This window comes from Cebidichthys violaceus, unplaced genomic scaffold (genome assembly GCF_023349555.1).
Source record: "Cebidichthys violaceus isolate CVI_PGR_0920_01 unplaced genomic scaffold, fCebVio1.0.p SCAF_25, whole genome shotgun sequence".
NCBI classification, from domain to species: domain Eukaryota; kingdom Metazoa; phylum Chordata; class Actinopteri; order Perciformes; family Stichaeidae; genus Cebidichthys; species Cebidichthys violaceus.
The window spans coordinates 5,265,949-5,293,498 of record NW_027176428.1 but is presented as its reverse complement, the minus strand read 5'-3'; the positions used below and the strand labels follow the sequence as shown (position 1 = coordinate 5,293,498).

At 39.3% G+C, this 27,550-nt stretch overlaps 1 protein-coding gene across 2 annotated transcripts in view; it reads right to left on the bottom strand.

The window, feature by feature from the left end:
• Positions 1-246: 246 nt before the first annotated feature.
• The window catches only part of camk1b (calcium/calmodulin-dependent protein kinase Ib), a 33,887-nt gene continuing 6,583 nt past the window's right edge, over positions 247-27,550 (bottom strand). For both annotated transcript variants that reach the window (XM_068720126.1, XM_068720128.1), the window contains 10 exons: positions 11,627-11,758; positions 7,048-7,122; positions 5,800-5,938; positions 5,580-5,706; positions 5,140-5,215; positions 4,854-4,966; positions 3,431-3,509; positions 3,141-3,228; positions 2,052-2,151; positions 247-1,832 (listed from right to left, as the gene is read on the bottom strand). In XM_068720126.1, coding sequence (XP_068576227.1) covers positions 1,738-1,832; positions 2,052-2,151; positions 3,141-3,228; positions 3,431-3,509; positions 4,854-4,966; positions 5,140-5,215; positions 5,580-5,706; positions 5,800-5,938; positions 7,048-7,122; positions 11,627-11,758 — 1,024 coding nt within the window. In that variant the 3' untranslated portion in view covers positions 247-1,737. The remainder of the gene's footprint in view (positions 1,833-2,051; positions 2,152-3,140; positions 3,229-3,430; positions 3,510-4,853; positions 4,967-5,139; positions 5,216-5,579; positions 5,707-5,799; positions 5,939-7,047; positions 7,123-11,626; positions 11,759-27,550) is intronic.

The following is a 27,550-nucleotide window of genomic DNA, read 5'->3' as shown; positions in this document are numbered from 1 at the left end:
TCAGGCCCTAAAATAATGAACCAAGGATTCGAACAAATGTGCATTAGGCTCCTCTACATCTGATACCCAACATAATTTTCCTCTGAACAAATAAAATTGTAAAAGAGCCAACACTGCTATAAGTTTGTCTATGCACGTTTTTAAAAAGAGTAGGATGAATAAAATGAATACAGAGTATGTACTCTTCATGCACATACAAACATAAAAAACGCCGACGATGGACAGTAAAGATGAAGTAAGTCAATCTGATGCATATTCACATTCTTTAATCCAGGTTTCCTTTCTAAACAGGCTGCATGTGGAGGAAATGTGACTGTAAAAGAATGTACGAAGAGAGGGATGATACAATTACAGTGACAGATGGATATTCAATTTTGGTTGCAGTTTTTGTTTAGATTTTTTGTTTTCACACAACCTACTTAATCCTTCAAAGTCAGCCTAGTCTTGAATATGACTAAGCACACTGATCAATACTTTTTCACTTTTGAAAATACAATTGTTTTTGCACAAAATGTACAGTAGGATTTGTACTGACATACATGAACACAGTACTTTAATCTGCATCATTAAGGAAGTTGGCAAAATATAAATATTTCCGAAAAACATCTATTTAAGGGATAAAAAAAAGAAGTTCGCCAGAAATATTTTGACAATATGATGGTTTCATAATGATGTTATTTCCCCTTAGACTATAATGGCAGTGTACAGCATGTACGCAGGCCTTACAATACTCAAATTTGAGACAAAAAGTATTTCAATACAATTCAATTTCAAAGCATAAAATGTGATACATACAAAAGTCTGTGCTTCAAGAAACAGACCAAAAATTTCAGACGCCATCCGAAAATAAACTCATCATCCTAAAGGCACCTTAGAGAAAGATATATATCCCTGTGCGAGTGGTTAAAGGGGTTCTGGGTCAAGAAAAGAGAAGGGAAAAGCCTTTGCCTTTAAAAAATCCAAACTTCTGCATGGAAACACTACATTGCCTCAAGAAAGGCTACAGTAGATAGATGGATTTTTCATTGCATAAACTATTCTGTACTGATTGTCTAAAAGCTTGACTTAAAAGACATAGAATGCAGAAGATTTGACTCAATTTCATTTCAAATACTGCATCATAGCAAAATGCTCTATGCTTTTCCTCCTTAAACAACTTTGCACACACTTCATTTGCATTGTACTGCGATACTGCATTTCTGCAACAAGGTATATTTCTAAGATAGCAAAACATGCGAGGGGGAAACTCTCTCCTGATCATGCAGATATTGTCTCTGGGTTTGCACTCCACAGCAGGAGGTTAAAAAGACAACAGAGAAATATATAAAACAATAAAACAAACAAACAAAAGAGACAAGTTGAACCAAAAATCATGAGTAAAATCACTGTCCAACAAGCTGTGTCCTGCTTCTGCAAAAACAATCCCCCTGACATGCTTCTTCCAATGTTTCTTCTCCCCATTTCATCTTATCCCAAACTACCAGCCAAGTCTGTAAAAGTAATCCTTCGATGCATCTTTATCCTCAAGTCTCCCTACTCCTCCTCCTTTAATCCCATTTCAGGTCTTCCCTCTCAGGCTGGACAGGCTTGCCCCCCCTGCAGGCGTAAGGTTGGAACTACGCTGTATTCCTAACCAGATAAGGGGGAGATGAGATGGTGCCTCCAGTTCCACCAAAGGGGTTCAAATTGGAAAGTCGCTGGGATTGATCAGGCAAGTAAGTGGATCAGGTGCAGGGATCACACCCTGCTGGTCGGGTGGCAGTGAAAGGTGCTGTTGGACATCGGGTCAGCTCCGCCATCGACGGTCTGGGAGCACCCTCCCTCGCAAGCCTCTGAGAGAGAAAGAGGACGTACTCAGTTCTGTTGCTGTTTTTTCTTTAATCTAATAAATAAGTTATATTAGAAATGATAACAGCTGCAGTCAAACATTTCCCCCGGTGAAAGGCTACAGTAAATTGTTGCTTATTTCATGCTGTAATTACAGTGTGTGTGAGATAAAAAATTACTCAATGGCAATGTAGCAGCACTAGTAACTAAACCACAGATGGTACCTGCATCTTCCTCTGGCAAAGTGGGGTTGGGTCCCTCGTTACTGGTGCCCAGCTGGAGACGCCTCATGTGACGGACTACTGCTGTGGCATTGAATGCTTGCTGCAGTGGAAAAGACGCAAAGGCAATATAAGCCAGAAAACCATAACATCTCATTCATCTGCACCTGAAAGTTGACCAACTCCAAACTTGACAGCAGTCTAAAGCAGTGGTTCCTGACATTTTCTGCTTAATCATGTTTCAAGGTTAATTTACTGTCATTGTACAAAACAGGGTTGCGCAACAAAAATCTGTTGTAGTGCCTTAATGCTCCATTAGAAAAACAACAAAAAGCAAAAAAAATTTGATGGTTGAGTGTGGAAGATGAGTTGATGAGTCTCACAGCCTGAAGAAACAAGCTGCTCTGTAGTCTGGTGATACGACAGCGGATACTTCTGTATCACTACCAGACGGCAGCAGGTTAACACACTGTGGCTGGATTAGGTTGTATTTTTTAATATCTTTTGAGCTCTTCGCTCGGTAGCTGGGTACCAAACAATGTTCTAGACAGAAGCAACTCCTCACAACAGGGTGCAAGTCTGTGAGCTGGGAGCAGTTCATTTAAAGAATGATTTTTACCTTCTCAGAATGTTTCATACCAGTGCAGTGCACTCAGCCAAACACTGCTCAGCCAAACAACTTCACACTTAAAACTGCACAGAAACTGCACAGAGACCGCAGGAGTTAAACAGTATCTGATTAGAAAATCTTTAAAAAATGTACAAAAATCTAGGGAAGCAAAATTTTGTTTTTTCTTATTTCCCACACTGGTAATCATCTCAAGACTTCATGGATTTATCTCGTAACCCTTGAGGGGATCTCGACCAGGTTTGAAACCACTGCCCATGAGATTTGTTGCAGTCCCAAATCTTTAATGTGTCTAGAAATTCAAAAACGTTCCATTCCCAAAAGGTAAAATTAAAAAGGAGTTATTCTTAAAGTTCAGACCAAGACCACACTTTTTATTGTAGCTAAACCATATACTCTCAAAGATCACATGGCATAAATCATGCATGCAAGAAAATCCAAAATAAACTGGAAGTCTGACTTACCTTCCACTTGCTCTTAGCAAAGTTCTTCTTGATCTGAGCACTGACAGACTCGTGGATGTTCTTTTCCAACGCAGTATCCCCAGCAATCCTGACACATAATTAAGGAAACATAAGAGTGTGTGTGCTATAGATAGCAGCCACAGTCATAATCACAATTTGTAAGCACAAAGGGCTCCATGATGTTCTCAATTGGATTAGTTAAAGCAAGTAAATCACTGAAGCTTGAGTATCAAGGTTTTAACTAGACGACAGAATGAGTGCATCGTGTTAGAGGAGTATAGGACCAGTACCAGGGGTGCTGCAGAGCCTGATCACAGGTGTATCGTAGGTTGGGGTCTTTCTGCATCAGCTGGACTATAAAGTCTTTAGCTAAAATGAAAAACAAAAGGTTAAAATGTTAATATTGCAAAGGTCACCAGTTACATTGATGTAACAATATTCCAGTGCTGTAAACAGGAGAACACAAATATTGAGGTAATTCCAATGTGCCAGAAAAATTGGCTGCGACATAAATTGTATAATTTGTTCTAAATGTTGAAGCAATCCTTGCCCAAAGCAGGGAAACAGATTTCAGGAGGTGTTCAAGAGCCAGGACTGGGTGAAAAAATAAAGATGGGTTCATTGCCTTGGCCTGTGGGCTAAACACCTGTGAGGTGGAAGGCAGGGATTGGAGAACATATTTAATAACTTGGAAAACTTGAGACATCACTCTCTCTGTAGGAGAAAGAGCCTAGCTGGCTCTGGAAACACATTCTTGGATAAGAGGTGATCTCTGTCTTGTACTTGGCCTCGCTCAGGGTGAGATGCGTCAGGTTGGTAAGTGGATACTAACAAGTCCTGGCAGCTCACTTCTTTTTCCTCCTGGATGAGAAGGTCTGTGTTTTGCAAAGAGGAAAATTCCACTGTTGTTTGCACATCAATGTGCCAAACAGCTGTTCAGAGTATTTAGTCTATTTAAAGTAGACGGTGCAAGAGAGGACTTCTAATCTAGAATAGTCTAGATTAATGCTTTTTACTGTATAGAAATGAATCCTATTCCAGTATTTATCAAGGCAATATTGCAAACGGAGAAAAGATAATCATAGATAATCAAAGATAATCGTAGTAGAAAAAATTCCCTTAACTTACATCTAATTTCAGATGAAGTGATTATAATTTTGTTGCATGTAAAATTTAGTTTTTTTCTGACATTTGTGCAATTTAATATTCTATGTCATTATCAGGGATGTTTTCATGACTGGAAGCTGCATTAAAGAACACCAGGTTGGTGAGTGTTTATAGGACATGTGTGGACTTTTACAATCTACGTTCTAACACACACATACTGGGTTGTGAGTGAACGAAAGGCATCACTGGTATAAGCAACAGAAATTAAATTTGTCCCATAAAGCGGCTGACCTCACTCTATGTGATAAAGTAAGGAGTTCAGCAAGGAGGGAGAATGATGGTTTTAGGCCACTTCTCAAATAGATCAAGAGGAATTCAGAATGTTTGGGCACTATGAAGTGAAACGACAATGCAAGGGCAGTTTCCAAGCTGACCTGCGGTCAGGAAAATTGTTGACAAAAAGATGTTCTTGCTGCTTTAATAATTGTGTTTCCCTGGTGTCCTATACTAGATCATGCACCTCAAAAAATGACGCTTCTAATGAGGTCTACACATCTAAAGTGAAATATACAGGTTTGCTGAAAAATAGCTTGATAAGAGCTGTACCTGAATCAGAGATATCATCCCAGTAAGGAGAATCAAACTCGTATTCTGCCTTCAGGATCTGTTCAAACAGTTTGGCGTCATTCTCATCGTAGAACGGAGGGTAACCACACAACCTGAGACACACAGTGCAGCACAGATGTCATATTTTCTACTAGGAGCATCCCAGGAGGTTAAAATAACTAGAAAAGAAGTTATAAAAGCAGTCAGCAGGCAAAACAAGGAGATGACTGCATCAATGACAATACATGCTGTGTTGGGCTGGATTCATGTCAGAAAGTGTACTCACAGAATATATGCTATAACACCAATAGACCAGCAGTCCACTGCTTTACTGTAAGGTTTCTGAGCCAACACTTCAGGGGCTGAAAGAACAAAACAAGGTATTACAAGTAAATGAAGATGGATGTTTAATGATGTTTGACACATTAGTATGTAAACTGTATAAGTTATTAATTTAGTAGTTTGGCCTGTGAGTAAAGTGTGACTGAGGCTGCAAAAGTAATTTACAAAAGTAATTTGAATTTCTTTTACTGGGCTAAAATGATTCATAATTTTTAATATCTGTATGAGCTTCCGATAAGCTGTCGATGGTGTTTTATGAAAGACTTTGCATCACAGTATCAGTTAGATAGTGTCATTGGGCTAATATTGCATGACACACTGTTCTCTGCCTTGTATAACTAATTTATTGTAAGTAGATGTTCAAGATGTCTCTGACTTCTTTACCAACATATCCAGGTGTTCCACAAGCCGTCGACATCACACTGTCAGAGCCCTCAATTTTAGACAGACCGAAGTCACTGATCATGATCTTGGAGTCTTCTTCCATGCTGTAGTACAGCAGATTCTCTGGCTACAAAAGGGACAAAAAACAGAAAGTTGATGAGAGTGCCATCACACAAATCCTGCAAACTCTCTCCAACATCTCTGGTATCTCTGGACAGACCTTGAGGTCACGGTGCACGATGCCCATGTCGTGGAGGTATTTGACAGCATCTAGAATCTGCTGAATGAGCTTACTGGCATCTTTCTCCGTGTAGAAGCCCTTCGTTATGATACGATCAAAGAGTTCCCCGCCAGACACCCTGGACAAAGAGAGAGAGAGATTAATTCATTGAAGCAAAGTGAAGCTTGCGGAATATATTGTAAAGGTATAGAGACAACAACCACACAATCAGACTGGACTGGAAATAATGGAAGGAGAGACAGCTAAAGAAGATAGTGATATAAAGTATGAAAAGTGGTGTAAAGAAAAAAAAAACATTTTGAAAATATAGAAAAACAAGAAAAGTGGCAGAGTTTGAGAGGGAAGTACCATTAGGGAAATATAAAATAGGGGCTTTGTTAAATAAATCCCCACTAATCTGAACAAGGAAACTTGCTTTAGGCTTAGAAGCCACTAGATGGAGACCTCGCCCTGTCAACAGTTAATCTGAAGCAGTTTGTTTGAGCCTCCAATATTAACACACCACACACTCAAAACAGACACACCTTGGGAAGGAAAGATGGTAAAATGAAGAAGAAAAACAAGAAATGGAGGAGAAGGAAAATAATAATCCAGTAAGTAAGAACTGAGGTAGTCTGGTCTTGAGCGTTAAGGGGTTTCTCCTTGCAACATATTTTTTGACGTTAGGTCGAGGTAACAATAAATTAGTAGATCCATTACTGTGGGGAAACACTGGGTGTTACATGAAAGAGTGTGCGCCTGTTATTCAGACTGAACACAAAACGTATTGCGAGGACACAAATACTATTATGCGGGAACACAATTATATTACTGGGGAATGGGGAAGTACTTAAAATAATTTCCCACTCGTCCATTCTTTGATAAATGTACTCCCTCCCTCACTTCCTCTGCCTTTTATGCCTCTGATCTGACGTCGACTGTGATTAATGCTTAAATGATTTATGTCTTCTGGAGCCTCACAGTTAACAGTGCCTCTGATCCTGATCTGTTCCGCCTCTCATTCTCTCTCTCTCTGACATTTCAGGAGTTGAGGTAGGTGGGAGGCTGACAGGCTGCAGGTGTGAGGGCGAACTCCCCACTGGTGTTCATGAGTAGGCATAGTACCTAGTAGGGATGTGCGTGTGTGTGTTACAGAGTGCAATTAAATGGCATGTGATGTGCAACGTGTGGGAGAGAGAGTTTGAAACACACATCAACAATCACATTCACACACACGTGAATACTCACAGTTGCATGACAAGGTAGAGGTGTGATTTACTCTCAAATATCTCTTCCAGAGATACAATGTTGGTGTGTTTAAGCCTGTGAAGAAGGAGAGAGGACAACTCTTTTTATTTAGCCATTAGTATTTGACAAGATCTCACAGGCAGTGTAAGTATCCACCACAGAGTTTCATCCAACAGTCACATGTGTTACACTGTGTGGTGGCATTCAGCTCCCTAATTGGCTTAACTCTGTGCTCTGCTGCCCCTTGAGACCCGTCGGTGTGGTGACAGGGATGAAAACATGAATCACCCAAGATCAAAATTGGTATGACAACTGTACATATCTGTACCTGTGTTACACTCAGCGGCCACTTCATTAGGTACACCTGTACAATCTAATGCAATTCCGTACAACTAATCTGCCATAAGTTCTACCTTTACAAAGAACTGTGCATGATAGGAATCATAAAAGTAGACTTTATGGCAGAACAGTTGTATTGGAAAGCACAAGGTTGTAGAGATTTACCTAAAAAAGTGGCCACTGGTGCATGTCAATACACACTGTCTCATACACCCTTATTATTAATGCATGCAAGTTTATTGTAAACTAGGGGTGATGTAAGTGTCTTTTTGCACCATGAAACATTCTTATTCTAGGATATAAGAGGGTGTTATGTCTGTTTAAACCTTTATTTTCCTTTTAAATAATATATATATATTAATAGTTGTTTCACCTTCCACAATAATAATTGTAGGGTTGGGTTTTAAACCTCACTACTTTTTCTGGTATAAACCAATAAGTGTTCATAATGTTGTTTACTTAATCTTCCACCAGGTACTTCCTGTCAATATTTTGCCATTCCTACTTCGACAAATGTATTGCATTGTCACTTTGTGTTTAGTGTGGCTTGTTTAGTTAAACACATGTTTTTATTTCTAAAGGTAAGGCACAGTCTGGTGAAAAGTATTGTTTTGTTATCATGCCAGAACTCAGGTATCATATCAGCATTAGTATCAGAAAGTGTCAGATGATGCCCTAGATACATGTATTCCTACCATGTGACCACTTAAATACTCTCAATTTAAAGGTAACAAACAAAAGTTTAGTTTACATTCAGTGCCTCTCACCACAACACAGTATGTGTAGCCTTGAGGTCTAACAAACTGCATTTCCTTTCTCATGAAATTATCTTGTTATAATATTAATTTGCATGCAACCCTTTCCTTTAATTTACCTCATTATTTGGAATATGAATGTGTGCTTAAAGGTAGGAGGACAAAGACAACACAAAGGCATGTGTCTGAGCTGTACCAGAGGTAACTGTGTACAGTATGAGTCAGCATGAGGTCATGCTGGATTACGGCAACGACTCTTATCCAGATTGTAACAATAGATGGACCCTCATTTATCTGCTTAGCTCAGTGTGGAAGGAGAGATGGACCCAGTGAAGGATGAATGATGGATTAAACCTGCAAAGTGAGCGGACACATGTAAATCATGTGAGCTCAAGCATGCACTTTTACACATAATTACAGAAGGTCAAATACATGCAGTAAAGATGCATTTAATTTGAAGTTCTGTGCAAGTGTGTTTGTGTTGAACTTATAGTGGACAGTGGTCATGGTGATTGTCAGAGAGAAATGTTATTGAGAGCTGGTGAGTCATCTCAACATAGAAGTCGGCGAATTAGAGGACAGAGTTACCAGCTCTGCAGCTAGTAATGACTACATCAGACATCTAGGTGAAATTGGCAGATCTACTGATTATTTAATTCATATTCTGTTGAGTTTCTCAAATAATTACAAAGTTTAATAATGTATTGAAACACATTCTCAGGTCCATTTGAATTACATTAATTCTTTCTTTTAGTTTTGCACATTTGCTTTTGTATTTTCTCACAGCTGTGACACAATTTGTATTTATTGATATATTTTTTTTGTTGGGTCGGCCATAAATTAATTAAGACTTCTTACAATATCGTATGGAGGTGTTTTTTCAATGGGCTTGTGGTCAGAAACACACAATTATTAGGAGTCCAACATTAATTGAAATCGACCCACTTGACATTTCATGTTAAAAAGTCTTCACAGTAACAACGTCACACCAACTCTTCTGGCACGGCTACAAATGAGTTAGCAGCATGTGATTAGTCACTGTATTTGCACATGTCTGTGTTTGAGTAAATATTTGGTCTGGATAAAATGGGGAGAGGATGAACAGCCAGCTAACCAATTTGATGATACCATATGGCCACATTAGCAGTACTCAATCAAACTACTGTTAGGCTTCTGCAAACAGTAATCAGAACAGAGATGAGTTGACTGAGTGTATCCAACACAAACTGGGCTATTAGACACTAAATTGATAATAAATTAACGTATTTTCATATTTAAATCAAAACACTGTGACAAGTGCTTTACACAGGTTGTAAACATTAAGTTAACAACAATAAATTACAGCGAGGGACAACAGGAGCCATTTAAGAAAAATCAAGATAACGGATTTGGCTCATCACAGGAAGGAAGAGCGGATATACTGTAGTGTGGGCCGTATAATGTTCTGCTACCCTTTCAGTCTCAGGCATGTTCATTACAGAACAACATTTTTATGTGCCAACTGTCTCCTGTGGTCAAAAACAAGAGAGCAGGTTTACGTCACTGTAAATCTTCAGAGTTGTGGGGAGGAATAAAAAAGTAGACAGTGCCATTATATGGGACTATTGTACATTGTTGGCATTTTATTTTTAACAATTACGCAGGTACACAATCAATTTAGTGTTATCAATACTACTGATTATTAGTTCGGCTTGGCTGTTTTTCCCCCCAACATTTGGCTGTGATTACACCTTTAACTGGACTGAATGATCCAAAAGGAGGAATATGTTTTTAATCTGATGATTTCCTGCAAACCAAAGGAAATGTTAAGATATAAAAATGTTTTGCTTATAAATACACCTATTCAAAGCATCAGAAAATATCTGGTTCTTAACTCCGAAATGATGCTGAAAATAAGACGGATGAGAGCGGTGAGAGTGAATCCAAAAAGCAAACCGTAAAAAGCAAAACAATGATCTGAAAGATTACAGAGTTGAGGGTGACTTCAGCGTCGGTTGATACATCTCTGTCGGTTTATCACTATGAGCTATGCCTCTCACATTAAGTGTAGTCATTTGATCCACTGTTAATATGAAAATATTGATTAATGAAGCTTTATGGAAATACAACTCAGTCAGACCCTGTCCACATGCTCTGTGTACCGAGGGGGATTTGAGGATGATGTGTTAAAATTACCTTTGTATGAGTCTACACAAAGCAAGCAAACAAAGATTTTTGTCAAAACTGTAACTGCTAACTAACCCCCACCTCTCTCATTCCTTCAGCCTCACCTCAGGATGGATCAGAGCTGTATATTGGCTAGAGTTGTGTCTCCTGTAACCCAGGCAACAAGAGCTCTAAAAATAACTTGGAACGCAACGTAGATCAGTCATTTTCACCATGGTCTGTAATTCCACACATCTGAAGAAAGTACGTTTGAACCACTCCACAAGTACAAGGAGTGTTATTGTCACTTGGAGGTAAATGCTATTGTGTTTAACGTAATGATGGTCACAGCATTGAAAAACTACACGTACACAAACCATTGCAGTATCTTTTTTTCTTTCCAGAAGCTGCAGGTCAGGTTAATCCCATTGATGTATAAAAAGAACTGGATACAGTGTTGGAGGCGGCGCCCTGTTTATTTCTATGAAAGTTCCTCAGTGGCGCAAGAAGCAAAACAAGTTTGACTTCCAAGGATGTAATTCAGATGAAAATACCCGGATCTTCCACCAATCATTTGCATCCATGGTGCCCATAGAGCAAGCGCACTAGCCTTACCTTTAACCATGCCTCCCAGCCCTGGGTCTAGCCTTGGTCTTGGGCTAATTAACTATTAAGCTATTCAAGTTGATTAACCTCAAAACTAATTATCTGCTTAGTTACAGACATCTCTTTCCCAAAGTAAGTATACAGGAAAAAGTCTTTTTGGGCCCAATGGCATCAAATGATTTACCCGGAAATTGTAATCAACGGTTTGGCCACTATGTAAAATTTGCTTCAAATCCCAGCGCTTTTCCTGGGGGCTCGGTTAATCCACAGAACAGGTTTCACAGGGACTATTTCTTCAGTATAAACTAGTTCCAACGAAAGCATTGACGTCAGTTTTTTTCCCTTGATTAACCAGGAAATTGTTTCCTGAAATACAAGTTGGTCGTGAATTTTCTACCAGATGGTTAGATTAATTTGAATGAACTGGCCCTTTCCTCACTGAATATATGAATCCAGATATATGGATCCAATCTTACTGTTATCAAGTGAAAAGAGGATAAACACTCGATATGATGCATATTAGAAGCAGTGTATATCATATACGACATATATGGTATCTAGTAATGTGATACAACTTACATGATGCAGTAATGGAGATACAGTGAGGAAAAATTTACCATTTTTGTGGCTAGTATTTCGGATGCTGGCTAATGCTGCACATCGGCATGTTTATTTTATATGGCATTGTACTTCATTGTTTTTTTGATTACTAAAGAAATACAGGGTCCACTTACTTGTGCAGGACTGCAATCTCATTCTCAATGCTGTTTTCCTTGCCCTCTAAAGCTTTCTTGGGGATACACTTGATAGCCACCAGTCTCTGGGTCCTCTTCTCCTCAGCCAGGACCACCTCAGAGAAAGCTCCCCTGAAACACAAACACACAGGTCAGTCTGTCAGACCTCAGTCCATTTATCTTCGTGTGCAGAGCTCTTCACATGCATCTGTGACATTGTGGAGAAAAAAAAACGAAACTCCTGCTTTGATGTTAAATCGGCCAAACTTTCGTGATAACTTGGCTACTTACATCTAAGTGCTTGTAAAAATTCTAGCCTGCTGATGCCAGATTGTGTTTATTTTTAAATTCGGCCTCCTCCTGAAGTCTTTGGGTTGCTGCTGAGTCAAGTTTTGGAGAAGGGACAAATTGGTGAGATGAATTCAAAGCACCAGTAACAAATGACGAGTTTTATCTTGGTGAGATTTTTTTTATATTGGCCTAAAACTGTTTATAATGTAAAGTTTCACTCATCTGATGCCACATTATCATTTGTGGAACATACTGTATGGTGACAGGCCTCTTTCTTTCTTTTTCTTTCCGTTTTAAGTATTATTACTGAAAAAGTGTCAGCTTAGTTCAGTACTTTGTATGAAGGTATGTGTGGATCATACAGTTCATCATAGCTTCAGATATATAACAACCATAAACATAACAGAGCAGCTAACTCCATGCATTATTCAATTTTAGCATATATGCAAACTAGGAGTAACAATTACCTAACAGGCATTTTAGCGTATATTTATTCATGTTGTCATATGTGCACAGATAATCTTTTGCTAGATTGTGACATGATGAAGTATGCACAGCTACTAGCTCTACCCTGACACCTTTTACAATAAACAATTACATTTCTTCCTCCTTTTCTCTCCACGTGTGTCTCTGCCAACTAAAATCAATAACGGAAAACAGGTTAAGCAACGGAACTCAAACTAGCATTTTGTTTTTGCATTTTCCCATGACCCATTCAACAGTTAAGTCAGACATTTCTTATAACCTCTTGCGACCTCGACGAGGTCCAGAGATTTTATTACACAGACCGAAACCTCTACAATAACTACGTGGAATCCCAGACCACAATTATAGGTTTATAATGAATTTCCCACTAACACAATTAGTAAAATAACTGCAAGGAGACATGGTACAGGAAGGGAATGAGCCTTCTGACATGAATACTGAATCAGTCATGCAAGGTGTGAAAGAAATGCTGCTGTTGAAGTTAAAGCAGCATAACAGTACTCCTTGACAGTGTACGTGTCATATTGTCTTATCTTTTGTGTTTTTGTGTGACATAAAAGATATTTCTCCACGCAGTTCTTTAATGGTAAATAAGGTCTACAGCTGGAGAGCTATGTATGAAGTCGCTGAAGGATTAAGCTAAAAAGTGTCAACGGTATGTTAGTTGAAATAACACAAAATCGCTTTAAATTATTATGCCTTTTGTTACTAAACAATTACTAAATATCCTGCTCTGATGGAGTAAACTGTAGGCTTTACCATGATGCAATTTTACATTTGGTAATATTTCAAATGTTACCACAACAACCATAGAGGAAGAGCTTTCACACACTGGGAGCATGTAATCTATTTTTATTACATACGCTACAGGATATACACACACAAGTGTATATATATATATATATATATATATATATATATATATATATATATATATGCATTCCAGTAATTAGCCCAGATGCAAAACATCTGTGTATCCTACAAACAAGACCATGGTGACTTCACACCACGGATCGATTGTAGGGACGGGAAAGATTCTCATAAGTGTTCACTTCACCAGACAACTCAAGACTGTTGTGTGCTTGCAGTAGAGGCAAAATCTATTTGAGTTGATTAATTCACAGGTATGCTTTGTGATATGAATGTGCTGCTGTGTGTATTTATAGAACTGAGGCATTGTTACAAACCTGGCTGTCACAAAATGTACTTAACTGCAGCAGGTTCAAACTCTTTGTCTCTATTTAACTGCTCAATAGATGGCAGGAATGTCACACAGTAACAAAGACCATTCAAACCTCATCTGAAGAGAGCAACCTTTCTGGATGAAAGTGTTTGCAATTTTACAGGGAAGTTTGCACATCAGATCTTACTCATGCTTCCTCTTATGTTTTACTACCATGCTGTCATTCACTTTTCATCAGCCCATGGCGAACAAATGTTTGTTTTGGAACAGGCTATTATCTAATCTTTGTACTAACAGTGCTGCCAATAAATGTTGGCAGAGTCAGCATCTTCAAACATGTCTCTGTCTCCTCAATGTGGTAGGAAGGTTGAAGAAAAGTTATAAGTCATGCAGATCTCTTGCATCACTTATGGGAATCATACAACGACACAAAGACAAAACAACCTTACACCACTATAGCTGCTAGTGTACTCTTGTAAACTGCTAAATGTAAAAAACATCCTGCATTTACCTCATTAAAGCAAATGTGTGTGTGTATATATGTGTATGTGTTTGTGTGTGTGTGTGTGTGTGTGTGTTGGGGGGGAGGTGAATGTCAGCTATCTTACAGTATCTCCTCAGCCACATATAGCTGTATGTGTGGGCAGAGAGGAACCATAATCATCCAGTCACTAGGTTTGTAGATACTTTATCAGCGTGGCCAACAAGGAAGAACTGCATGATTCCATGCCACAGTGATCAGAAAAGAAAGAGCATGACCTACAGAACACAAGTCCTCTATAAACACCACCCTCTTCAGTGTGAAGCCACTGCTGTCCATGCTTAAACATTTGTAAGAAACACTGAACTGTACTTTAATGATTTTCGTTTCCCCATGACTCAACCTTACAGGTGCTTCACACAATATGAACAAACCTGAATACTGCACCCTGATTGGTGTTTTGATCCACAGTGAGTTTGACTGCTTATATGCAAATCATATTTGTTCTACAACCGTGTTTTTCAGCTCTTAACTGGAAATTGTATATTTTCCTCGGGCAGACCCTCTGGGTGTTTTAACAGGAAATTAAGTGTGTATTTTAGGAAAGTGCACCAAGCAAACAGCATGCAATGTCTGACTTGCTAATGATAATCTTGGTGCTGCTGTATTTCCATTGGCTTCATGACCAAACAACTAAGGTGGATTTGATGATTCCATTTTTAAATGTGGGTACATCTAGACTTGGAAAGATGCAGTGAGCATGGCTTTTAATCTAGAACAGTTTAGCGAGTGCATGGTCTAAGAAATGACAAGAATTACAGAATCTGCACTCACAGATAAGGGGTCATCTTGTTTACTGTGGGAAAAAACATACGTGTTTTAGCTGAAACAAGGGGTCCCAACCCAATGATGGATACGGCAAAAGGTACACTTGTTAAACGAGTAGTAAAAATTACAACTAGTACGTAAAAAACCTAATACTAGTTAATTGCATCTTTCTTACAGTGCTCAAGAAATAGATTTAATCCTTGGTTCCTTCACATACTTTATCCAGAGTGACCTACATAAAACTTCTAGGGTAATATTAACCTCAAAAGCTCAAAGCTAACAGAACACTGAACCCCTTTGCTGATCAAAGTAACAACAACAACAACAGTATCTTGGGAGCAAAGCCTTGTGTTCACATTTCAACAAGAACGTTAAACTGTCACAGAAACGCCATTAGCTTTGGCATAAATCCAGCTGTGTGGAGGAGGTTGTCAGTGCTGCAAATTCCTCTGTATCATCTGGAGGATTTAGTTGACATTCTCCATGCTCCCACCGAGGGCCTCTGGGGAAGTGTCAAACAGTGGTTCACAAAAACATTGGGAAAATCTGAGAACACTAATGTGTTTTGGACTATGGATAGTCCCACTGTCCGGTTCTTTGCAAGCAAACCCCTTCTAGTGGCACATAGTTATCTTGTGAGGTAATGACACACTGCAACACGTTTCCCTTAATTATTTCCCTAATTACAGTCAGTGAAACAGTGACCCTAGTTCCGCTGGACTTCAGACAAAGCCTGTTAGTCAGAAACAAAAGCATTTAACCCTTGACTTCCTGTCATCAAATGGCACGGCACATTGTTTTCATGCAGTCCCAATAAATACTTCCTTCTTTCTAAATGTCAGTGACCTGCAGGGTAACATTTTCATTGTGTTGAGCAACAATCTCTAACACAACACCATTTCAAAACAGGTGAATTCTGTACATTGTGGACTATGCAGTACACTCCATAAAACAAGGCCCTTTCGCCCATGATGATGTTTATTCTGTGCGTGATAGCAATAATTATATTAAGCTATTGGCTGGCAGTGATCTGCTTACTTCTGCTGCCACTTGCTTAAAACAACAGCTCACTATTGTATCATCCAGTGATAAATGGCGAGATAAGAAAGAGGAAAGAGAATGTAATCATGCTCAATTTTAAGTTTGATAGAAATTTTACGTGGGGGAAAAACACTGCTGAAGACAATGCTTCCACACTTAAGCCCTGTCCCTTCTCTCATCCGCTCACTTCTCCAAGTGCCTTTCAACAGACTATATTGTGGAGAGTCACAACATTACTAGAATAAGGATTGAACGATAGATGATGCCTATGTCCAGCTGTGGAACAGAGGTTAGTTGATTAGAGCAAAAATTACCTTACCTAAAAAAGAAGAAAAAAAACCCTGCCCCTTACACAGTGCAGGCCCGTAAAATATGAAGAGCATGATTGTGATGAATATTTGATGGATGCTGAGTAGTGTGCTGAGTTTGCTGCAAGCTTAATCCTAGCGAAGGCTTCAACTGGATTATGAGGTAAACAACTGTGTTTGCTGAGCTGTTCCTGTTCCTTGCAGGACATTCTTATCTCCACCATGGGACATGTGTCCAGGAAAAGGATACCCACACACACACACACACACACACACACACACACACACACACACACACACACACACACACACACACAAGTAACACTTTATAGCTATTAGCCACTAAACCCTCAATAAAGACATGCTTACTGACACTATCCAAACAGTAGGGCGTGTTCTCAGAAACTCACTATGCAAATACATTACACAAGAGTTTAAATATAGACAGGCAGCAACAAAATGTAAATGTCCTCAGCCTCAAACAGAGTAAATATTTACATGCAATTTATATCAGTGATGGGTATTGTGCTATTGTGCAAATTCCAAATCCAAACACTTTGTATCTTGCACAAACAGTGGACAAGAAGCAGCCTCTTAACTTTCACTGATCAAAAAGTTAACATAACTAAATATTAGCATAGTCAAATCACTCAACTCTTTTCTGTCTCTGAGTAAGCTGCTTGCTTAAAATACACACTTGACATTGCTGATTTTCTGTCACTACAAAGAACCTTTTCATGTGTGTATGCCACGATGCCTCACTCTGCACATCAAAGGAATTTAAAACCAAAGAATTATAATCTCACATGCCATCATGCACACATTTGTGCTAATGACTATACAACAGACACACAGACATGTAACAAACATGTACTAGCAGACCATTATAAGATTATGTGGTTAAATTCACACAGAAAAAAACAGCAGAGCTCTGATGATTTTCTATGAAAACAACAATAAAGACCGTATACATATTACTGACACATTTTTAAATGCAATTATCAAAAGACAAAAACAATCTGCCTTGTCTTTTTGCTGGGCCCACTCTCTATGTGCTGTTACAGTCTCTTCTCTTTTAATGAAACAGTTTTTATACTTTGTTACCATCTGCTGTGTTACAAAGGAGTCTGTGCCAATGCAGACATGCACAGTACACATGCCGTGTTAAAGTAAACTCGGTGAGAGACGCTAAACGATAGCACTCTGAGAAACTGCAACACCAGCTCTCAGCAAGTGACTGTGCTTCTGTCTGGAGAGGTCTGAGACAGATAACAAACTACAAGCCTAAAGCTCCCCACTCCATGAACGACCTACGCCTGGCAAACAAGCTGAACGATTTCTACTGTTGTTTGATGGACAATGTGACAGTCCTGACCCCATCCCCCATGACCCCATCCACCCGCTCAAGACCACCAGGTCCCCCTCCCCCAGCTCAGCAGGGGCCCATGCCTCTGTACCACCCATCACAGTGCCCCCCCCATCCTGGGCTCCATCATAACCCAGGACCTCAAGTGGGACCTTAACATCAGCTCCATCACCAAGAAGGCTCAGCGGAGGATGTACTTCCTGAGGCAGCAAAAGAAGTTCAACCTGCCAAAGACAATGATGGTGCACATCTATGCTGCCATCATTGAGTCCATCCTCTGCTCCTCCATCAGTGTCTGCTACGCTGCATCCACGGCCAAGGACAAGGGCAGACTGCAGCGCATCATTCGCTCTGCTGAGAGTGATTGGCTGCAATCTGTCGTCCCTACAGGACTTGTTCGCTTCCAGGACCCTGAAGCGGGCAAGAAAGATTGTAGCCGACCCCTCTCACCCTGGACATAGACTGTTCGAGTCCCTTCCCTCTGACAGGAGGCTGCGGTCCATCAGGACCTCACACCACAAGAACAGTTTCTTTTCATCTGCAGTTGGGTTCATCAACAAAGCCCGGGACCCCCACTGACTCTGACTCTTACATCCCCAGGACAATTTCCTACTGTTACACACCCTTGCATATCCTTTCTATGTTAATTAAATACACTTGTCACTTTTATAATATACTTGTTGTAAATTTCTGTTATCTGTTTGCTTGTTACCACATCGTATTGTACATTTTAATATTTTTCTATTTTAAAATGATGTCTTGATGTTCATTGTAATGCACCATTCACCAGGTCAAATTCCTTGTATGTGTAATGTACTTGGCAATAAATAGTTCTGATTCTGAATTCAAATAATATCAATGTTGATTTTTATTAAGAGACAAACCAAACAAGGATCGTTCTTCTTATGCTGTGGTGTTTTGAGACTACAGACCTTCCTGGACTATCTGCCATGTATTTCTTTCCTATAAATCTCACATTTCTCAAACACCAATTGTGCCATCTGTCCTGCTGAGAAGTTGGTCAAGACAGTATGCAAGCAGATGACAAAATGGTAACTGTGGAAAGGTCAGAGAGACATAGGGAAGGACCATCTGGTCCAATCAGAGCTTAGAGATACCCAACTGTGATTCTGGCCCTGACACATAAAAAGACCATCTTTGCTCTGTGGGCCCTCCAAAATACCTACAAAACCAAACCACAATCGCTCTCCTTATCTGAAAATTAACACAATGCATAACAACTTAGTGTAAGCAAGCACTGCGAGCTAAATTTAATACTCCAATACAATACATTGAGCAATTTAACTTCTAGATATTTATATTTCTATGAAATATGGAAGGGAGATATGTACTTTTAAGAACATGATAATTATGTTTGGATCCCTTAGTGAAAAGGTGAGATCTTAAAGTTGCTATAATACATATTTTTATACCAACAATGGATTAAATAACTTATTATAAACCCGCAGAGAATTATCACCCGATTCAGTTAAAGTCAGCTCTACTGAGCATTTTAGCTCTTTCACACATACACCCGTATATGGCGATGAATAGTTGATGCAGGTTTAAGTCTAATTCTGATATATATCCTGTGGTTTGGGGGTCATGACTGGTATGTTTGTGATACAGTGCGGGAAGCAGGAAATTACATTTCTTGTCATGAATTAAAACAAATATAACACTTTACAGGTCCTGGTTGGCCACAATTCTTATGTTAAAATCCAGCCGCTGGTACTGGTACTGAAGCTTTTTGAGCGTATGCTTGGATTCGGTTTTACTCTGATTAAAGTCACATGTGTGATAAGAAACTATGCTGTTCATTATTGTTTTGGTTGCATACTGAACAGAAAATGTTTCCAGATGAATATATTTCAATTGTAATAAAAAAGGGATCAATTTAGTCTACTTTGATAACAAATATAATCTGCTGGTACCATCATCTTTATAATCCCTTAATATGAGTGTTGCCATGGTGCTGGTATGTTTGACTCACTGCCAGTAACTGTGTCCTTTGGCTGGAGACCTCAGTGCACTACATGCCACACTATGGCTCACCAAGAGGAAATGTCATGACCATATTAAGAAATATAAAATATTAATATTGTGTACTGTCAGTACACAGTTTCCGTAAGGTGTGTGGCAATGGGGACAGTGACACTGGACTTCCACTAGTCCTCCAAATCTTCCTCCCCAACCTGCTTCACAAACATTTCTGTCCATTTGTAAATCCAAAGGTGGGAATGACGAACAATTTTGTCGTGCTTAACATTTCTCAGTAAGTAAAGTGCAAACAACTTGACTTTGTTTATTGCCAGTATGTGATGTACATTGTGGTTGTGTGACGTGATCTTATACATTGCAAAAATACTTTTGAAGTGTCCTGATCGCTCAGGATAGTACATACATGACATAACTTGTGGTGAACAGGTTTAGTTGATTTGGTAGGAACTATTTTTAAGTAGAGAGAGGCTCTAGTACAAACTCTGTATCCCTACACAAATACTCAGTCATGTTTAGCTCATTGTTATTGGTTTTATGGTCTTTTCAGCAAAAAGTCATAAAGCCACTATAAAACTATCTGCCTAACATCAAAGACAGACCAACTAAGCAAGTAACTGCTGAAGCATGCCAAACATCTAGCGAGCTAAACACCAATATTTTGCCCAGGAGACTAAAATGGAGCTAAAAGCAGAGCAAATGTCAGACTGAAAATATGCTAGGCCGCAGGAAACATGATTCCGATAGAGGGATAATGTTGCTCTGCGGTGGAAGCAGGTAATAGTGTCCTTACACATTAGCCGTTTAGTGGCTTAATTAGTGCAACTTAATTCCACTTACTGAAAGGAATTGCTTTGAAACACACACATGTAAAAACAATGTCACTATCCAACTCGTAAAGTGGATTGTAATTTAGCTGCAAAGCAAAGAACGTCCCTCCCTAAGGATTTCTAGGACCAGAGATAAAAAAACACAAAGAAAGTCTTCTCGAGACAGTTTGCTGATATGTGGACAGCTGGTAATGTGGATAGTATCGGCAATAGGGGATTATTAGAATTGTGAAAGACTGTGGGAAGATGTACATGACAAGCCTGCAAGTGTATATATTGCTGTGAGCAGATGGAGATGCATAAGTGGGCCAGACAGTGGGACTGGGCATACGTGTGTGTGTGTTTGTGTGTGTGTATTCCAGGAACTGCAGGCTATGCCATGCTGAGCTGTGCTGTGCTGAGACGCAGGCTTCTGTTTGAATTAGGTCAGGGCAGGGCTGAGGGTGCCATAAGCAGGGATGGATTTTCAGGATTGGGTTGGGAATTGTTTCAAGTTGTCATTTTTCAAAATAAAGGTTAAACTGTAATTGCTATGAATGCTGGAGTGACGGAAAAAATTGATTTAGTCTCAGTAGCTTGCTTTTATATTCCTGTAATGAAGCCTTGGCTCAAAATCTAGTTTAAAACGTCCAGGATGGTATCTGCACACCTTTGGAGCACAAATAATGTCTGAGCACTGAATTAAAAGTATGTATGTCTGAGACAGAATTACAAGGGCAGACACGGTCAAATGTTATCCTGCATGAGCTTTGAGATGCAGGGCACTTTGTATGCCTCCTCCCCTTTGATGAAGGAAGGTCTTAGCTCTGTTCTCATCCTACAGATTGGACACAATCACACCTTATAACAAGAGAGAAGCTAAGCAAGGAAAGGACAAATTATTAACACATTTCTAGAAAGGCAAGGAGGGTGCATGTGGGACACCTTTGTAGAAAAACAGAGACATGTTTCAAGGAAGATAAAGAAGAGTTAAATTGTAATAAGAGATATCACAGGAATACAACGTATATAAAATATATATGTGATATAAATATAATATAAATCATGGGGAGCGAGGAAGAGATAGGACACAGACAGCGAAAGAGAGAGAGACAGAGATGAAAAATAGATGAAGTGGGACAGCTCTCATGCTGGGAGACTCATCTGCTCTATAAAGGTGGCTGTTTCCTTTTGTCAGAGCCACTTTGTTATCATCATTTTGAACTCATTTGAATCTAACTTGGCACACAAACACGTAATAATGAAGATAAAAGTCAATAAAAGAAAAATTGGTCTGGACTAAAATTCCCTCAAGCCCCTTCTCTGGGCTCCTCACTGTGTCTGCACCTCTAAAATTATAGTGTGGTTACAGATGGATCGGTTGTCACAGGCTGCTTTGCCTACTCACTATCTGAAAATCAGGAAGATGGACATCACAGCAATTAGGAAAATTAAGTTCAACAATAGGGATTCAGAATAAGTAAGTGCGGTGCATCTTATTGGTATTAGGCGACAGTTGCAATATGTTGTAATATGTTATTGGTATGAAGATCGATTGAAAAGAATGTGCAACACACTGTACATTGTGGATGATTGCTTGTTAATATCAATGGATAATTATGCATTTTGATTAATGGTGGCCATAATAAACAGTTTCTGATTAAATGTGACAACAACTAAGTTCTGAATGGACAATGTTCATTCTTTATGTAACCTATAGCACAATCCTTAGTTTTGAAAAACTCACTTACTGTCCTCTGCTTTTGAGTTGAAGTGGCACCCTAACTTGTACTCATCTACTGCAATTAATCCAAGTGCATTTGACATTAAGACAGAGTCAAATCCTCACCTCTTGTCACACAATTTGTAGACTTTCACTAATGCCTCTGCAAGCAAAAGTGCACACACAAACACATACACACAGTATTGAGTTATTGAATCTTTCCACTCCACAAGCAGAGAGCCCTCAGCTCGAGTGGTAAATTAGCGTTAAAACCCATGTAATTTAGCCGAGAGGCACAAGTGTGCGGGCACAAGTGGAGCAAAAGGTTCCTCTTTTGACTACCAGATTGTGTCCCAGCCCAGACTATAATTTGTGAATCACAAAACAACAAAAAGCTTTGTGGATCCAAGATTTGAAACATCAGCATATGTGTCTAATGAAACTACAAAGCAATAAAACTATGAGTATTTCACAGTCTTCTATCAACTGAAAATGGATAAAAGGGCAACAACTCTGAAGTCGTGATGCACAACAAATGCCAGGGTAAGGTTTTAATAAGAGATCTTTAGTCTGTCAAATCAAAAATAACAGCCTGTGGGCGAGAGGCATCCTTGCTTTGTAAAAAGAGAAAATGTGGGATGAATGGGTGCTATGCGTTCATTCATAGAGGTGGAGAGAGAGAGCGAGAGAGAGAGAGAGAGAGAGAGAGAGAGAGAGAGAGAGGGAGAGAGAGAGAGAGAGAGATGGGAACACTGGAGGAGGCAAAGGTCATCAAGAAGAAAACACAAAGAGGAAAGATATATAGAACAACTCTGAACCATCCCAGTGTAGAAAAAAACAGACGAACAACATAACTAAAACAAGTGTCTCACCCTCACCCACACGTTAACACAGACAACTTTTTCCCAAATCAATTGTAGCCAACCAGTAGATCATACAGCCAGCGAGCGCATGGGGCTGCTAGGTCACCGTTCGACATGAGTGACAGAAACAGGCGGGGGCCAATCCATCAGCCGTAATGATTTTAGATGATTACACCACGCTCCCCTACCCTTCACTACATACTCCGTCCCTCCATCCCCTCTGTGTTTCGCAATATATTCTGGGCTGAAAATGCAGAGAATTTCCCCTCGCTGCTCTCGGCATTCATTCAAATGTCAGAAAAGACAACATGGCCCATTAGTACAATTTGTCATTAGTAGAGAAACCTCGAAGCTGGCAGCAAAGAAAAACAAAGAGCTGCTTTTTGTGTTATTGAATTCAAGAATCTTTCTAATAACTTATTTGGCAGTATGTTACATCAATATTACAGCACTTACAGATCCTCTGGCATAGACCTGTGAACTGGTAGAGTTGTTTGAGATGGACATGAAAGTAGAATTGGTGCAAAGCTAAAAATAGTTACTGTAGTCATGTAATAGAGTCACAGCGAAATAAAGAAAATATCAATATCACTTTTGCAAATACGTGTCCTGTGAATCCACAAGCATGTTTGAATGCTGACATACTGAACAACGTATGCTGGAGAGTGCAGGATAAGTCAATATTTGATATAAAGCCAAGGGAAGCACTGGGGAAGCCAGAAGGTCTGAATAGGTGGGTATGTATGTGTGACATGGTATTAAAAGGTGTGTTACTTTTTTTAATTTTGAGAGCAAATTCTAACATATAATTGTGACATAAAGGTTTTTAAAGCTACCCACAATTTAACTGTAAGAGTAGATTGATTATACTTTGTCTCATTGAAAACAAATGGTTTGGCCCTGTTGTGTCCTGAGCCCTGTGAAATGAAACTAAAAACAGGGACGCAGGACACACTGGGATTCCTGTTCCAGAGCCAACACAGTGTGAAACCAGGATACAGTTGGAGAGCAGGTGACAGGGATGGGGAGCTGGATTTGTGATGGCAGAGTTTCGGGCTGGGTTGGACAGAGAAAGACACACAGACACACACACACACACAAAAATACCTTTTCCTTTTTTAATCTCATCTCATTATTACTTGACACCTTGGCAATATTGTCTTTGTTACACTCGTGCGAATAAAGCATGAAGGAAATGAACTGAGAGAGAGAGAGAGAGAGAGAGAGAGAGAGAGAGAGAGAGAGAGAGAGAGAGAGAGAGAGAGAGAGAGAGAGAGAGGGGGATAGCTTAACATAAGTAGAAATGAGAAAAGAAGGAAGGCAAAAGAGGATTTGATTTGATTGCAGTGACAGTGCTGTTGCCTGTGTGTGCATTATTAATTCCCATCTGTTTTGATTACAAAAAACATGTGGCAGCAGCTGGGGATTCAGTACCACTATCTGGTTTAAATCCCTGCATAATTACTATTTGTGTCACTAAACTCAGACATTTGAAAGAAATAATCAAATGTAAGAACTATTTGTTATGTTGTAATAGTGTACTTATGATAACACAATCTATTACATCTAAACATAGAAATACAAACATAATCAATTTGATACTTCGTCTGCAGAGGCACAGAAAAATTTTAATATATTCATGTTTTAGACGTGATGAAAATTGTATTCAGTGATGAGGTTATTTGTAGCACCTACAGTGCATTTCCCTCATGGTTGAAATATCAGTGAAGGAGGCTCTAGAAATATGAGCACATTTACAGAGAAATATCTGAACGTGTGTCATCTTTTCTGTGTTTTCATGTAAAAGAGAGAGCGAGTTCATCTCTTGCACAATGCACACATATTGCACCCGTTGGAGGATTATTATTAGCAAATCAAAAAAACTTTGTTTCCATAGTGACTGTTTGAGTCCATTATGGAAAGTGTCTCCTGTTGTTACCAAGACAACAATCCAGCAATTGCGAACAAATGTGGCGCACAGCTGAGTGGTGTGGTGAGCTGGTGATCGCTACATAAACAAGCTCAGCACCAAACCCGGGGCAGGTGGAGGACTGAAGGGAGGACAATGAGAGAGTTGAAAGAACGGGCAAACATTTTCATGTATGCACCCATTCATTGTACTCATACACTAATACAACTTCAATAAGGCTCGATACTGCTATATTGTATTTACCTGTACATAATATCCTACTTGTGTCCAGATACACAGGGTGCCAGCTAAATAATCAAAACATTTCATGGATTAGATTTACAGAAACTAGCCTCATTGGGTTGCATATCATTAAGCATTGCCATTTCAGTCATCCCTTTTAACTTCTTTGAACTGAAGATCACTGTTGCTCTTGCAAGTTTGGCATCAGATTATTTGGTCTTTGCAGCTTTTCTTTTTTGTGGGATTTGTCATTTATTAGAGATAGAGATAGATACCGACAAGAAGGAGGGTAAGTTTCCATCAAGACTTTCATTGCAATCATTGTAACTGTGAAAGTTACTTCAGTCCTTTTCATTAGGTGCTTGCAACATAGTTTCTACTGTCTGTGCATCAATAACTAAAAAGGCTACGGACGGCTTAAACTCACAATGCACGCTTAGGTGTAATCTTGGATTCAGCTTGTGTTCACACATCTTAATCCTGGGCTAACAAGGACGTGGGTGTTTGTAGAAGGCACATTAAGTGAGACACCTTGGATAAACATTCTGTCTCATGACACTCAGCACCCATGATTAAGGATCATAAAACAGAGAAGTAGGATTAAAAAAGTTACACTTAAATGCAGTGTACTCTCAGAGTAATTTGTTCTTCGAGAGCAAACTGGGTTCCAAATTGCTTCTGCCAATTTTGGAAAGCTGGGCAAGTTCTTCATTGTGGGATGGATAGCAGGACCATTTAGACAGGAGGGCCCAGTCAACCCCAGGAGAGGTCAAGAGGACAGAGATGGTCCTGTCTTGGTGATGGAATATGCTCTATTGTTGTGAGCACCAAATTACATTTGGGTTTTGACAAGTGTCCTGTATAGTTATCAGAATTAGGTTCCTGCTCACTTGCGTAAATATAGAATAGACACAGTGTATACTCACACACACTGCCCTCAAAAGTGAAGAGGTCTAAGACAGATTTAAAGGAAAAGCAGAATAAACAGCAGAGTAACAACACAGACACATCCAACATAACTCTAAAATACCCCAAGTGTACTCGACAGTGCAAGACTATTCACAGAAAGCAGACTTCTGTTGATCTGTTAACTTGCAACAAGACATTTACATTTGTACACTTTAACTTTCAGGTCAATCAAAAATTCAGAATAGTGCTGTAAACCTTGCATATCAACAAAAAAAATCTGATTAAAAGAATTTTTGCAACACAAAAATGGACCCATGCCTTTTTTAAGTCCAAAAACACAAACATACAAAGACCTTGTTTACGGCTCTACTGTAGGATGTGAGCGTGAATGGTTGTCTGTCTGTATATGTCAGCCCTGCGAAAGTCTGGTGACTTGTCCCGGGGGACCCTGCCTCCGCCCAATGTCAGCTGGGATCGGCTCCCCCCCCCCCCTGAACAGGGTAAGTGGTTAAAGATAATGGATGGATGTAGAAACACATGTTGGCCTGAAGCAGGACTGATCCCAGCGTACATGTGGTACTGAATTTATTTAATATCAATGTATGTGTTTTAGACAACATCGTCACAGCAAAAAGTCTTATCCTCAAAATAGAAATAAAACTAATGCCTCACAGTACAAAAACATCCCTTCCCCGGCCAAAATGTGTCACACTCACCAGCTATGCAGACATAAACACACGGTGAAAGAATGGGAAGCTAGAATCTAAGGTTGGAACTGATTTTTACATGTAGTTAAGTTGCACTGTGTTGAGCCATTTTTTTTATTATTGTTGATTATTAGATCTAGCTGTATTGTGCCTTTGTAAAGTCCATTGACAGATCCTTGATAATTACCACTTCATTACATAAGTACATTCTGATGTAATCTAATACAGCGGCCCAGCAATAATTCCTACTTTTGTGAATTGTATGAAGTTTTTGTTAACACTGTGTCAGTGGAGGCAATTTATGAGGCTCAATATTAGCGGTGCTGTTTCACTTTGAACTGCATTTCCTTAAGAGGTGTTTCTGATGTTCTGCCTGCAATCATTTACATGAAGGGAGCAGAATATGAGCCCCTCAATGTCATGCTTTGTGGCTGGTTTGTTGACACTGTGACACTGAGAGGAAAATCAACAGGTTTCTGATGACACAGTGTCAACAAAAGTGAGCATTAGAAGCGTCACATAGATAATATTGCAGTACTATTCTATTACTGAAAATCTACCGCAGGGTTATTGTAATCATTTGCATTAGACTGCATACATTGACTACTTCCAAATAAGCCTGTATATTTGATGGAAAATGTCCTTTTGATTAACCAAGAAAATGGTGTTTGGAGTTTTGCCAATATAAAAATGTCACAAGACCTGTAAAAGGTAAAGCATTATTTTACTTGATGAATCTGAAGGAAATAGTTAACAAGCATGGACAGATTGATTGCTTT